The 14234-nt window shown below is 39.1% G+C and overlaps 1 protein-coding gene across 5 annotated transcripts; it reads right to left on the reverse strand.

Moving 5' to 3' along the window:
* Positions 1-486: 486 nt before the first annotated feature.
* On the reverse strand, positions 487-13351 carry UBA3 (ubiquitin like modifier activating enzyme 3). 5 transcript variants are annotated; one of them, XM_054639903.2, is made up of 18 exons: positions 13171-13351; positions 13012-13053; positions 10175-10295; positions 9168-9248; positions 7554-7636; positions 6915-6995; positions 6276-6319; positions 5923-5987; positions 4962-5117; positions 4741-4843; positions 4163-4276; positions 3307-3360; positions 2840-2876; positions 2679-2760; positions 2077-2177; positions 1871-1934; positions 1706-1760; positions 487-1264 (listed from the first exon to the last, which is right to left on the reverse strand). In XM_054639903.2, exons 1-18 carry the CDS (start codon positions 13188-13190, stop codon positions 1176-1178), a joined length of 1392 nt encoding a protein of 463 aa, XP_054495878.1. In that variant the 5' UTR covers positions 13191-13351; the 3' UTR covers positions 487-1175. The 5 variants fall into 5 exon arrangements, with proteins under 5 accessions (XP_054495878.1, XP_077040624.1, XP_054495880.1 ...); XM_077184509.1 differs by having other exon boundaries at positions 13181-13279; XM_054639905.2 differs by having other exon boundaries at positions 13160-13258.
* Positions 13352-14234: the final 883 nt, after the last annotated feature.

Raw genomic sequence — 14234 nt, forward strand, 5'->3', positions numbered from 1 at the left:
CCAGCCCCTCTCAACCCTCACAGGAAATAATTTCTTCTGAGTATCTAGCCTAAATTTCCCTTTTTTCAATTTGTACCCACTACTCCTTGTCCTATTTCCCCTCGCTCAATTTGAATCCGTTACTCCTTGTCCTATTTCCCCTTGTTCAGTTTGTACCCATTACTCCTTGTCATATCCCCCCATTTCCCCTCGTTCAATTTGTACCCATTTCTCCCTGTCCTATCCCCCTATTTCCCCTCTTTCCATTTGTACCCACTACTCCTGGTCCTATTCCCTCTAGTTCAATTTGTACCCATTAATTCTTATCCTTTTAAGCTATGCAGTTCATAGTTAAAAAACTGTGAACTTCAAACACAGCTAACACATCAGACTAGAATTCACTGGCACTCCTTAAGTCTCTGACTAAAGTAGCCAAATGATGCCCCAGATTTTTCAATGGAGGTTATAAATGCTCTTGAATGTCCACAGAAAAGCCACAGACTCAGGTGTCTTTCTGGTTTTTTTATTAATAAATACCTTAACAGCACCAATGATATTTGAACATAATTTTGCAATGCTGTGCATGGTGGCTGCTTGGGGACAGTGAAGAGACACACCTGTATTTTCATGTACCAGTCGATAATTTTCTCCTTTTGTGTTTCTTGTAAACAAAGCCATCTCTTCCATATTTAACACCTTCCATAAAATTGATCAAATCAATACCAAATAAGAGGGAAATCCTCATTTTAATCCACTGCCTCCTTTGGTTTAAGGTGACTCAGTAAGTCTCAGGAGTGCTAAACTTATAACCAGATTGTTGTGGTTCCTTTTAAAAACATCTTTTCTTTGCATATATGTGTGCACACATGTTGAAAACAAGACTTTTGGCCACCTTAAAGTTCCATGTGTTTGAAAATACATTAGCATGAACATTTTGACAACAAAACCTGGGAAAAGTGTATTTCTATACATCAGAGGTCTGTACATGAATAAGCATTTATACAAATATAATCCACCAAATATTGGCTTCTACATACAATTCTGAAATATGGTGATTCATTTAGATTTCCTAACCTTCAACCATGCTGGCACTAACAGGAACTTTTCAGGCTGCCTTAACACCCACAGAGTTATGTTTGTTTTATAAGGTGAGCACAGACTTCTCTTGCTGTATTTGCACTTTACTTATGAATAAATTAAGTGGTAAAGTGAAGTTTGAACAACATAGTCTGTGGTGTAGTAACATCAGCAACTGCAAGTTCCTGGCCATCCACAAGCCCCAGTTCTGAAACAGAAAGAAAAGCTTAATTAATTTAATTAAACCCATGTGCTTTGCCTTTTCAAGAAGCCCAAAAAAATTAGAAATGCTATCCCCACAAACCATAAATGTGATTAAATAAAGCTGCAAACAGCTCACTGGCTAAGTTATATTAACCTAATTTAACAGGGAAACAGACCTTGTTGAGAAATATATATAAAACTCTACTGGAGAGTGTGTAATTTACAGCAGATATTTGGTTGCAATGTTCTGTGCATCTGCCTGCACTTCACCTTTAAACAACTGATATACCTGAGAAATGTGAATCTAAAATTGAATGTGTATTGAATGTACAAGGACAATGAAGCAAATTCTACTGCATAATGCAAGCAAAGCTAAATATCCACACAGAGGGGTGAGACTGACTTTCTCTAACTTGAAAATCAATACTTGACAACTCCATGATACCTTTTAGTGTCTTGGAAAGATTCGGCCTTGTTCGTTCTTCAATTGAAGCTACTGTCTGCAAATTAAAAAAGAAAATAAAAAAAAAAAAGCCAAATTTTTTTTCTTCAAATTCAGTAAAGTAAGCAAATTCAGAATATTAAAGTCCATTATGTATGTTCAGATTACCTGTAAATAAAGTGTTTTATTTCCCCCATACATAGTTGCTGTGATTGCAGGAGATTTCATCTGCCTATATATAAAACATTAAAAAACAAACAAATAAACAGAACAAAACAAAACCAGGGAATCAGGTTAAAAACACATATTAAAATTACCCTTTATAAGCACTAAACCAACAAATTATCAAATTACTCAGAATGGTTGCAACTTACAATGAAGCATTATTTGTTAAGTAATCCAGGATCTCCTGCAATTTAGCTGATGGGGAAATCTCTATGTTTTGGGGAAGCTGGCTGCAGGCTGGACAGTTCTCCTACCACAAAACAGCACAAGAATACACATTATGTTAAAGATGATTTCAGAAATGCTGCTAGTAAGGTCCATAAAGTGTTTGTGTTGTGTTTTTTTGAAATTTTAGCTGTAGAAATATTAATAGTTGTCAATATTAATGACAAAACCCATTTCCTTCTGAAGTCTGTCACTGATTGCCTCCCAACAGTACCTAAGTATTTATGAATGACAAATTTCATCTGACATAAAATCCAATACTACAAACTTTCAGATCAATTTTTGCCATAACCTCTTTTTTAGAAGATCTGCCCATGAGTTATCTTAGGTTTGAAGATCTTATTTTGTAGCTCTACTTTGAAGAAATAGCAGACCAGTAACACTGTAATTTTCATTTTTAAAACTTCAGAAATATTATTATTCAGTGCTAGGGGCTGACTGATTCAATACTGAGGTTCAGAAATACACACAAAGTGCATAAATACAAATCAAGGAAAAATTCCTTCAAGCCTTTAATGGCACTAACCTTTCTTTCAGCTTCAAAACTGTATGTATATAATCCATCCACATCATTGAACACCAAGTAGTTGTTAAGAGGAACATATGCACTGTAATGACAAATATGTCAGTGTTGATACATGGCATTGTGCTGGAAATCATGTCTGTAATTAGTAAGAAATTAATTACCTTGTGGCTATCTTAAAAACTTCAGTGGCGCAAACAGCTGGAATGAGAAAAAAGAATTTCTTCACCTAGCTCTACCAGACATGGAGACACCACACAGTTGTACAAAAAGTGACAGAAACAATCAAGTATAACAATCTATAAAGAGAAAAATAAACACCTGAGGGCAGCTGGTAGTTCTGTGCATGAACACCACAGATTTGGCACTAATCTGAGACTATGTCAAGCCTATGTACTGTGTTTTTCAATTTTTCTCCCCAGTCTTAAATGCTTTTGCTCTCTCCCAGAGTGATAACATTTATTCAGTCACTTACAGTTTCTCTATGGAAAACATAAATATGACTGTAAGAATAAACCAGACACATTTAAAATTTACTATTATCCTCTCCAGGTTCTCAATTCCAAATTGTTTGTCCCCCCAAAACTCTCAAGTCAGTAAAGTAGAAGTGAAATGAGTTCTTACAGCATACCTGCAATTACTGCATTTGTAGAAGCTACTGCTGGAATAATTCGTTTAATCACCCCTGTAAAAACAAAACATACAGCTCTGGGTTTTCTAGGAAACTCTACTGAGAGACTACTTTTAGACAGAATAATTTCAAAGGGTGAGTCCAAAGGTACTTTTAAGTGTCCAGGAATTTCTGTAACAAGCATGTATAATGGCATGCTGCTGCAGTACTTGGGCACTTTTTTATTTTAGGAATGAATCAAGCACATTGAAAAAAAGCAGGTATCAAACAAAGAGAACTACTGAACAAACTCTGAAAGAAGTATTCTGCATTTAGCAGGGAAAATTAAAACTGTTCTTTTCCTGTTAAACTGGGAAATGCACAAAGGAAAGATAGTTGAGTTTTCTATTTGGTTAGTGTTTGAAATGCTGATTAAATGAGTGTCAGCATACTGCACTTACATGTGAACAGAGGCAGGGACAGCAGAGAGGAACAGATGCCATAGACTTAACCAGCCTGAACTGGCACAAAATGTTGCTAAAAAAGACAATCAGGTCCCTTTGTTTTTACTCTTTGAACCAGCAAGTGTGGTCACCATGTAATGTAAACTGTGGAGCTGCTCCAAGTTAAAAATAAAATAGCAAAAAGAATGTTCAGCTTTATCCCAGATAAGTTCCTCTGATTCATCATGAATGCCTGAACATCTGATTTGTCATAAAAATATTTGTGCTGGCACAGGAAACAAGCTGCTTGTTTCTGTTTTAAGGGTGAGGAGAATTATCCCTGCACAGCTGCCAGCTTAGTCATAACAAATACAAAGAATGCCAATCCAGCCTAGGTGCAAATGCTACAACTTGGTGAAATGCCATCCCCTTACCTTGGGTGAGTCTGTAGGTAACACCTTTAATATTAAATTGTGATGCTCTTTCTAAAGACTTCTGGTAAATCCACTGTATATGTTCAGGGTCATCTCCATCCAATGCAATACCTTCTACAGTAAAGAATTTAGAGATAAATTGCAATTATAAAAGTTCTTCTGAAACACAGCACTCATTTTTGTCTAAAAAAAATCCCTGTTTTAATTTATAATGAATACCTCATGAAGCTATTGAAACTTGACATTTTAAATAACCAAAGTATTATTTTTACAAACATCTTTAGTTTTAACACATCCTATACACAAACTATCATCACTGCACAATTTATAGAGCTGTTACAGTTACATTTCAATTCAGGAAAGACACTGTGCAGTGTGAGAAACAGGAGCAAATATGGTACTGGAGAGTGAATTCAAGAAGAGAAAATCCATCTCCAGCTCAGAGGAGGCTTAGATTCAATATGACAATGAACCACACGAGGTTAAGAGTCAGGATTGTTTTATTAAAAGCACACACCCAACTCAAGTTAATTAAAAGGAGAAATGTTCATTTAGCACCATTACAATATATTAATTACCTCCAAAAGGCTGTTCCTTTGGCCACTGCAATATCCTGACATACTCAATGCAATGCTCTGGCAGCCTGGGCATGGATGCAATGGTGCACATGGGAAAATTGACCTGGTTGGGCAGGGGAAGAAAACCAGAAGAAACAATGACACATTAGGTGTAGTACTAAGAAAAGAAACCAGCAAAGCAGAGGAATATGAAGAGATGGCAATTTCACTGGGGGAATTACCTGTGGTGGGTAAAGTGCAAGCGTGCATTCAACACAGGCTGTCATCCCAGGAATGATCACACGGACATTGCCTTTGAAACCTTCTGTCCCTCCATCTATCAGGGGTATGATGGAACTTGGATCCAGGACACCATCTTCATAATGCAAAAATGACATCTAACAAATAAAGGGGGTGGGGGGTTGGTTTTTGTTTGGTTTGGGTTTATAAACAAGTTGCAGGAAGAAAAAAAAATCCTACAATTTTATTCTTAAAGCTACACCCAACTATTGAGTGCTTAATGTACAGTTTATTTTAAGTGTATATAAAACACTACTTATTTGTCAGTGCACAAGACTTTATCAATCACCTTCACCCTCTACATCCTCCCCTTACTCCCCTGATAAATGCTATTATTTGCTATGCTATGCTATATGTTCTTATAGTTCATCAGAACAAATAGCTGAAGGTTTGGTTGAAGGTTTGATTCTCAACTTGTTTTGCTTTTGTCTTTTTTATTTTAATACAGGTAGATACTCCAGATCATTGTTTTACAAACAAATTCACAATTATAAAATTACCAATTTTCTGGTCACTGAATTCTATAACAGTGATATATAACAGCATTTACAAGTTGCAGCATAATAAATACTGTTTGGGTAATGAAGAAAAAATTCACAGTGGGAGCATCTCTGGAGCTTTCTGTCTTGATCTTCAAAAGTTGACTGCAGAAGGCCACAAGCAATGTAACCTAACTATGAAACTATCCCTGCAGGGCACTGCACAGATGTTGGCTAACACTCTCAAGAAAAGGGCAGGTAAGAGAGCCTGCATTTCATCCTGCTCACAGAAAGAAAACAGGTATACAGAAAGCTGTGGGTTTCAACAGCTCTCATTCATTCTCATGACACATTCTATGCAAGTATATTTCATTTAGTCATCTAAACTCAAGCAACAATCAGGCATTAAGATTGAAAACTTTACCAGCATGCCATTTATCCATCTTCTTGCAATTATAGAGTCCAGCCCACAAACAATAATATGAAACTCTGGGGAGAAAAAAACATTATTTAAAATCTACACTAATGCAGACTTCCTAAGACAAGCAAAGTATTCTGTCCATAACAGGGACAGTGACAGTAGCTTAGCTACTCCCCTAGACTGCCTGTATCACAGATGTATTTAGATTTTGTCTACATGTTACTTCTACTTCCAGTATACTGTGGAAGACTAAAATAATTAGCAGCAAAGTACCAGGAAAAGCAGTGAGCAGCAACATCTGCAAGGGTCCCCTAAAGCACCCGTGGGTGTTTGTCAGGAAAACAAATTCCACTTACGTCGATAGAAGCTTTCATCCATGTCTTGAATCTTTTTAAAATATCTGAATGCAAGCCCAGTAAAGGAATATAGTCATAGTTAAGTTTACTGTTTTCTATTTGCTAACCAAAATATTATCTAATTTATTACTGTAGTTCTATACAACACCTTCTAAAAAAACTATGTGATCTGAGATTAAATTCCCACAGCTGAAGCTGTAACATCTCACAAAACTAGTAAAGGGCACAGTGGAATAGTCCTAAACAGCAAAGTTCAGCAGGTGAAATATTTAGGAAGCTCAAAATATGTGCTCTCACCAAGTCCTTTATCAGTAAGTGCTGCTCTGTGTTTATAAACTAATGCCTTCTACCAGTGCTTACTCAAAACTCTCTGGTGAATATTTCCATTATCTCAGTGAAAACTACAATATTGCACTTGAATAAAAAGACTCAGTGGAAAAATACAAAATAATTTCTGAGCCTTTCCCGTGCAGATTCCCTGTATGTTAATATGGAGAAAGAATTCTCAACTCAGGAGCTGAATGAATGTGTCCTTTATTGTATGAGAAACAGGATGGCAGCAAAATACCTCAGATACTCTTACCACCCACAGAGTTTTCTAGGATACAGAAGCCTTCAGGCTTCTCTGTGAAAGGATACGGAACCACAGCACAGTTGGGAATGCGGCTGTTCAGGAATTCTGCTGCAACTTCTGCTTTTGGCCGCCCCACATCCTTCGCTCTGGGAAAAACCCAAGCAATCCCAAAAGTTTGATTTTAGCAGATTTTGTCTTTCCAATCTATATACATTTCAATACCAAATTGAGTGGCTAATTGTTACTTCAGGACAATTTATTTAATTGGATAATATTAAGGCATTCAACCCAAACCATTCCATGATCCCTGTAAAGCATCAGATGTGAGAGTCATAGAATTAACTATGGTTAACAGCACCAAAAACATCCAATGATTGTTCACTGTACTTGGATGAAAAAGGTACCAGAAAATCTGAGATCTCAATCTGTGTGCATTTATTCCTTGGTATCACCTTTTCCAATAGCCATTAGCTGTACTGGAATGTCAAGGAACATAGATTGATTTTCTTCATGCCACAGAGCCCAAAATAAGAAGAAATCATATGCAATTTTTAGTTAATTCTGAGAACTATTGTGACATGAAGGTCCAGTAATCTTAAATGACCTCTTGTCCAACCAAAAAAATGAATATATTAACATGTTTTATTTAGGTACATTTTAAAAACCCCAGAAGTTAAACAGTGAAAATGTAAAATACCACTCACCGAAACAAAAACTGTCGATTAAGGTTAGAAACATCTATAGTATCCATGTCAATAACATGGATCTGTCTGAAGCCAGACAGTGCCTGGGAAAAGAGAAGGTCAGCTTCATTTAACAGGAAATTAAATGCTCACAAAGCTCCAGAATTCACTCCACATGCCAAAACAGCAACCTTTGGAGGAACAAATGGATTTGCTCCTCATTGTCTGTGCAGACAGGTACATGGTCATTCTTTTTCAAAGGCATTTGTTGGGCTGCTAATGCTGGTATTCAGACAGATGGAATTAATAACATTCCAAAGTCAAAGACAATGCTCTCCTGAAGGCAATATTGCTTTGGCCTACCTAATGCTAACACAGGGAAGCCAACAGTAGGCTGATCTATAAGGGGAAACTGCAGTATTCCTTCATGGCTGGAGTAAATCAAAAGAGCCCACTGGGGGAAAAAAAGCACAGAATTTAATACCACAAGCACCTCCATGCTTGGCAGGAATTGGAAAAACAAAGTTTATTTCCTTTAAAAAGCTTTTTTAAAATTCCTGTTGAGGTTTGGGACATTAACCATTTCCACATGAATGAGTCTGTCATATTGACCCAGATATCACAGCTCAAAACAAGGCAGCATTCCCGTAGCAGTCAGTGCTGAAGGAGATGGCAAACAAAAATCACCTCCCTATCTAAGAACACACTGAACCTCTGACACAAGCTCTGCCTCATCTCCATTTGCATGCAGGCCATCACCACATCTGGCAAATAACTTTACAGTAAAATTGCCTTAAAAATGTATGGTGGGTCTGATCTGGTAAAGTAGCAACATCAGTCACACACAAAGACACAATGTGAACTGCAGTTATAGGGAAATAAACGCTGTAAAACATGGGGTTTAGAGAAAAGAAATGAGCTGTGATGTTCTGAAGTGACTCTAAAAATTTGAGTCATATACAAAATATGACTTACATTTTCCTTTAAGACTCTTTTTTTAAATGTAAAGACTTTGAAACTTTTCCCTTTACATTTTCTGAAAAAACAGAGCTATCCCATGCAACAGAAATCCATGTTCTTAAATAGAAACATGGGGAGGTAGAGTAATAGTCCAAAGTACCAAACTCAAATGGGATCATAACACTGATACACTGATATAAATATGAGTGCTTGTGAGGATGAAAACCACAGTAACAGGATAATAAAACTTGTGCATTTCAAACAACACTTTGTAGCATTATGAGCATGATTTGTCCTAAGTTGACTTCATTTCCCTAGATCTGGCAATTAGGGAAAATCACCAATATCAGACTGGATATATGGCTACACATGAACTTCTGGCTACTCTGCATACAAAGCAACTTGTTATAAGTCAAGACAAGCTTTGAGATAGCTGAATAAATAACATGCAACATATGAAAATACCACCTTTCAAGTGCATCCTTCATCTTTATTGTCTGTATCAACATGTATTTTACACATGTTGCACATGTTGATTAAAACTTAAAATTCTAGTAGCTATATACAACCAGAACTGCAAAATTAGCTAATTAAAAAAGACAGTTTTGTCAAAGCAAAAAAGAAAAAGAAACAGAGAAAATTCGAAGAAGAAAAGGGTTAAAACACAATAATTACCAGGTTTTTCAGGAGTTCACATCCTAATCCTCCTGCTCCAATAACTAACACTTTACATGTGCTTAACAAAAAATCAAGGGCCTGCAGAAAACATAAAACAAAAAATTAATACAATTTGTGCTTTACTTCATAAGCCTTACAAACATTTTACCATAAATTTTCAGTGCCTAGTGAGTTACAGATAAAGCAGCTTTGCATTTGCAGGAGTAATTACATATTGGACTTTAATCACTTGTTGAGTTCATGCAGTTCTTGTATCCCCACTTAGAGAGAATCAGGACCTTTGCTGATACCAGTATATTACTTTAGACCATGAAAAAAGCAAGGTCCACTCTTATTATTATTTGGTTTAAGGTGATAATGCTTTCCTTCTTCAGATATTTCACATATATATTATACAAAATAAATCTAAACAGATAGATAACATTGCTGGACAGAAAGAATTGAAAATGTTAAGTATATCACTGCTTTCTGTGAACTGCTCTACTTCACTCCAATGTCCAACTAGTAAACAATGGAACAGTACATTAAAAAGGTAATAGGAAAATACCTTAAACCAAAAGCTCTGAAATAAAATGTACAACAAAAGAAGCAGAAGAAATATTTAAAACAGTCTACCCCACTACACACCTTATCCCATTCCCAAAGTATTCATGTTAACACTAATTTAAGTACAATAAATTCCTCCCTGTATCAAATTACTTAAAAATGGAGATTCAAATGCTGCTATTTTTCGTGTGAAACTCAAAACCAGCATAATTCATACATTGCTATATATTTATATATGATAACAGCAAGCTTAAAGTTGACAGTGTACAACTTAAAAATACAAACTTATAAAAAGAACATAACACATTCTCCTAGGACCACAATGTTCAATTGATAAAAACACAAGCTTTTCATGCAGCTTTAGTACTCACACATTGCTGGTGGTCACTTAATGAACCTGTTCACATTAATTTGCAACACACTCTACAGATATTTGATTGAAATTAAGTCTTTCTCACTTGAGTGCCTGGCTCGAAATCGGGATGTGTGAATGGTCCAGATCGCTCGAGGAACTTCTTTACATGGTTCCAGCGACCTTCCCAGTCTCCAGAGTCCCCACACCCACCATCAACAGCCATTCTGCACAGAACACAGTAAATTCAGCTGCAACATCACACAGGAAAAGCCACACCTCCAACTTGCTATGCAAAGAACACCTAAATTATTGATCATTCCTACAAATGCATCTGCATATTCTTTATGCCTGTAAGTTATGCATAGGAGTATTTGCATGAGTGGGTTTTATTTGTGGAACTAGAAAGCAATAATAAAAATATGCACAGAGGGGAAAAACAACCCAGGCATTTCAATAAACCCACTGATTTAACTGTTACTAGTAAAAGTTGACCTGCAGTTTAAAAAGGGCACAATCTTATTACTTTTATTTCCCTCAAATTTGAAGAGGACACACAAAAAAGCTTGTTCCTTTCAATTTTGAAGGTGATTGTTTTTTCATCAGTTAAGTCTTGTATCTTTTTTTGACAGACTTATCAGTCTGTAACTGCAATTGTGAGGCTCTGAATAAATTACAGTAACATGCCCCAACATCATCCTCTGAATCTTCAGGGTACTTTATTTAGACAAATATTTTTGAAAGACATGAATCTTGGATGTTCTTCACTCTCAAGTGGTACCATGGAATTAGAATTGCCCCATTTTTCAGTCATCCTCGAGCCTGTCTGTAGTAACAGTCTCACTTGAAAACAAAGGAATGTTTCCAGTTATCTTCCTTTAAATTTTCAAGGCAGAATTTTACATCAAATACTCCAATACCCTTTTCTCCTTTTGCAGGTCACTTTTAATAGTACAGAAATATAAATTTAAATTTTTAAGAGACTCACAGGAATAGTTCAAAATCAGCTCTCAAGTATTGTTCTACTATAAGATCAACAGCTACTTCCATTTTAAATAAATAGGGAAGTGAAACTCAATAAATATGATTATGTTCTATGTTAATATAAAACTAAGCTCGTTATAAAAGAGCCAATACTGAGTAGCAAAGGATGTGTCACCACTGATAAAGTGTTTTCTCCTATGCTTTCTCCACCTGCTTTCTCCTATGAAGCACTATAAAAAGCACTTGTCTAATAACTCTTGGGTAATGTTTAGAATTTATTATAACTTTTTCGTAATTCTTCTCAAAATCAAAGGCAAATGTGGTGAAAACATCTGGAGTGAGTTCCTTTATCTTCACAGAATTCACAACTTGGACAACACAGGATGCCCAAGTAAGTGAACTTAGGCAATGGATTTTGCAGAAGATTTTCAGTAACAGGGAAAAACTTCCCTAAACTGCAGGAATGAATAAATCATAATTCAGCTGTGATGTCCCTGCCCATGGCAGTGGGTTGGAACAAAATGATCTTTAAGGTGCCTTCCAACCCAAACCATTCCAGGATTCTAGGATAATTTGATTGCAGACTGAACTCCCCTCATTAACTGTTGAGGGAAGTTACTATATGAGCAGTTAAATAAAACCTACAAAAATCACTTGAATTCATAAGGGTCTTTTGACCTCAGATGCACTTTTGTATCTCCTCTAGTTTTCACAATAATCTGAAAATACACATATTTCACATAATGGGAAATGGTGTAAATAAACAAAACACCCCCTCTGCAGAACTCCTCATCTGCTGTACAACAGATTTCAGGAGGTGCATTAAGCACCTAAAATGGGTCAACAGACATCACAAAAACTGTTTCTATGGATATTATCGTTTTTAGCATTTCTGGAAATGAGTGCAGAAGCCGTGCTTGGTGACATTAAGAAAAATTTTTAAAATTCTTTTATATAGTCCCTATAAACAGCTACTAAACAGCAGCACTCCTTTTCTGTTTAGATGTGTATATTTTCCTTCCTAATTGATAAAAATGCTAAGATCTAGTTTCACTTTCACAATTAGACTACAGTTGGTTTTTTAGAGGGTTGGACATTGTGGAGATCTGAAAAACATCTGTAACTCAACCTGATATTTATGTTTTATTTCACAGACAGTTTTCTCAAGTGTTTATTTTTTGTGCTGTTACAGCATGACCAGGTATAAGAGTTCAACAACTTTCTTATTTATTTATTTTCATTTTAAATTTTGTTTGAAATATCAGAGCACCACAGTCCTTATATCGCTTTAAGCTCAGACTTTTCTCCCTGCCACCCTCACGCCTCCAAAGCTCCATGCTTTTGGGGGACTTGGCATGCAGCCCTCCCACCGCACATGCCCCGGGGATGCTGCGCTCCCATCCCCACGCACATGCACTGCCAGAGCCCAGGCAGGCCTGCCTGCTGACCCAGGGTACAGGGACACAGTGGAATGGAATGGTTAAGGGATGGAAGCAGATGATGTTCAACAATTCTCAACATTCGTTTTCGCGGCCTTTAAGGCAGGTGCGTAGATTTTTAAGAGTTTTAATGCGCAGAGACAACTGTTCTGCAGTTCTGGATTTTTAATTTTCAGCCAAAACCTTAAGTCACCTGCTTCTAGCCTAGAGGCCCTCCCAGGTCCCTGACCGGCCAGGCAGCTTTTCCCCGTCTCCTCACCAAGCTCTTCAGCACACCATGCCAAGCTGCGAGCCCGCCACTCCCGCCCCGCTGCTCTCCCCGGGGGCTTCCTCTCCCCCAGCCCGGGTTGCTCAAGGGCCCTGCCCCACCTACGGCAGCTCCCCTGGGGCTCCCTCCTCCCCCGCGGGCCCCGCAGCCTCCTCCCAGCCCTCAGCTCCTGCGGGGCTGCGGCTCGCCCTCACCTACCCCCGCCCCAGCAAGCGCTGCCCCTGCCCCGCTCGCCCGCAGCCCCGCACTAACCCATCCGCCAGCAGCTCCTCTAGCCTCCTTCTTTTCTTCTCCCTAAAAGAGAGAGAATAAAAGAAGGGTCAGTATCGCGCTACAGAGACCGGGGAGGAGGGAGAGGGGACCCCGGGCCCGGGGCAGGGCCGGCCGAGCACACACATACAGGGCACTTACGGTTCCTCACCATCCGCCATAGTTCCCTCTGCTTCCCACAGTGCCCCGCGAGCGGCGGGGCGGGCCCGGGCCCGGCGGGCTGAGCGCGGCCCCGGCAGCGGCGATAGCGGCGACAGTGCCGATAGTGGCGATAGGGGCGATAACCGGCACGGACACACGGCGGGGACAACCCCGATCCCTGACACAGAGGCTCCCTCCCGTCCTGCCTGCCCGCACCCGAGGGATCTCCCTGTGCCCGCCTCTCTGATGGTCACAGAGTCCAATGGTCTCGCTTCAAAGGGACTTCAAAGCCCATCCAGTTACACCCCTGCCATGGCAGGGACACCTTCCACTACCCCAGCTTGCTCCAAGCCCTGTCCAACCTGGCCGTGGACATTTCCAAGGAGGGAACAGCCACAGCTTCTTGGGCAACCTGTGCCAGGGCCTCACCACCCTCAGAGGGAAGCATTTCTTCCTAATATTTAATCTAAACCTACTGTCCATCAGTTTGAAGCCATTCCATTGTCCTATCACTCCAGGCCCTTGTAAATAGTCTCTCTCCGTATTTGTTGCAGCCTCCCTTCAGGTACTGGAAGGCCACAATTAGGTCACCCCATGCTGAACCATCCCAGTTCCCTCAGCCTTTCCTCGTATCAGAGCTTCTCTGGCCTCCTCCAGACTCAGAACTTCCTGGGAGCCATGGAGGGCATCCTCAGGGACAAAGTGTGGAGATCATGGTGCCTTAAAGCCTTCAGGAAGGCTGGAACCCAAATGTGATCACTGGGCTGGTCGCTGCCTGCCCCAATGGCTTTTGTGTGATCAGCATTCCCTGGACAGGGACCATGCATAAACCAGAACAGTGCGGGCCAGGAGGCCGATGAGCAGGACTAACTTGGGCTGTGCTCAATTCTTGGGCTCCCAAATTTCAGCGATGTAAATCCTTCAGGGATGGAGCTGTGAGAAGCAAGTGCCAGCCTGCTTACATTTGGAGAAGGATTTTGATGCACGGTAGCACAGCAAACCCTGTGTGCTGTGTGATGCACAAACAGCCCGTGCTTGAGCCACGGTGGCTGAAGTGTGAAAGC

Source organism: Agelaius phoeniceus, chromosome 11, assembly GCF_051311805.1.
Source record: "Agelaius phoeniceus isolate bAgePho1 chromosome 11, bAgePho1.hap1, whole genome shotgun sequence".
Classification (NCBI taxonomy): Eukaryota; Metazoa; Chordata; class Aves; order Passeriformes; family Icteridae; genus Agelaius; species Agelaius phoeniceus.

Coding starts and splice junctions, on each gene's coding strand:
- UBA3 (XM_054639903.2), bottom strand. CDS start 13,190: ATGGCGGATGGTGAGGAACC. Junction 6,996..7,553: donor AATCGACAGTTTTTGTTTCG/GTGAGTGGTATT, acceptor GGTTTTTCCCAG/AGCGAAGGATGTGGGGCGGC. Junction 5,118..5,922: donor GATGGATAAATGGCATGCTG/GTAAAGTTTTCA, acceptor TTTATTTGTTAG/ATGTCATTTTTGCATTATGA.